General features: G+C 65.5%; 1 protein-coding gene across 1 annotated transcript in view; it reads left to right on the top strand.

Moving 5' to 3' along the window:
- The window catches only part of MRPS15 (mitochondrial ribosomal protein S15), a 13,613-nt gene that overhangs the window by 2,992 nt on the left and 10,125 nt on the right, over nt 1-496 (top strand). Inside the window, exon 5 of the mRNA XM_009328239.1 lies at nt 245-346. Within this exon, the coding sequence (XP_009326514.1) occupies nt 245-346 (102 nt within the window). The remainder of the gene's footprint in view (nt 1-244; nt 347-496) is intronic.

The raw sequence follows: 496 nt of genomic DNA on the forward strand, positions 1-496 counted from the left end.
TCCCTGCCCTCCTGGTCGGCTGTGCGGGGCAGGGGGGGGTGGTGTACCAGGGGGCTGGCACCCCTCCTGACTGCCCCAGGACCAACCGCTGCCCCGAGCCCACTCCACACCCTTCCTTCTTCCTCTGCATCCACTCCCGGGGTACAGCACAGGGCAGGCGGGCTGGCGCTGTCGGGGAGGTGCAGGACAGCCAGGGGCTTTCGGCAGCCAGAGCCCCAGCACCCCCCTCTGCTCTCCGTTGCAGATGGCATTGAGCCTTTCCAGCGGTACAACATCTCAGTGTACCCCCTCTACAAGGACGCCATAGGGGTGCCCAGCCACATCGCAGCCTACTCCAAGCAGAAGGGTACGTGTGCTCCCAGCAGCCACCCTCGGGGCCCCATGGGGCTTGCCCCACACCACCAAGCCTTTGCCTTTCAAAAAGGAGAGCCAGCGTACCCCTAATTCAGGGGCTGCGCAGAAGAGCTCAGCCCACTGGGCTGGATCTTGGCTCGTC

The sequence above is a fragment of the Pygoscelis adeliae genome, unplaced genomic scaffold (genome assembly GCF_000699105.1).
Source record: "Pygoscelis adeliae isolate BGI_AS28 unplaced genomic scaffold, ASM69910v1 Scaffold387, whole genome shotgun sequence".
Lineage (NCBI taxonomy): Eukaryota > Metazoa > Chordata > Aves > Sphenisciformes > Spheniscidae > Pygoscelis > Pygoscelis adeliae.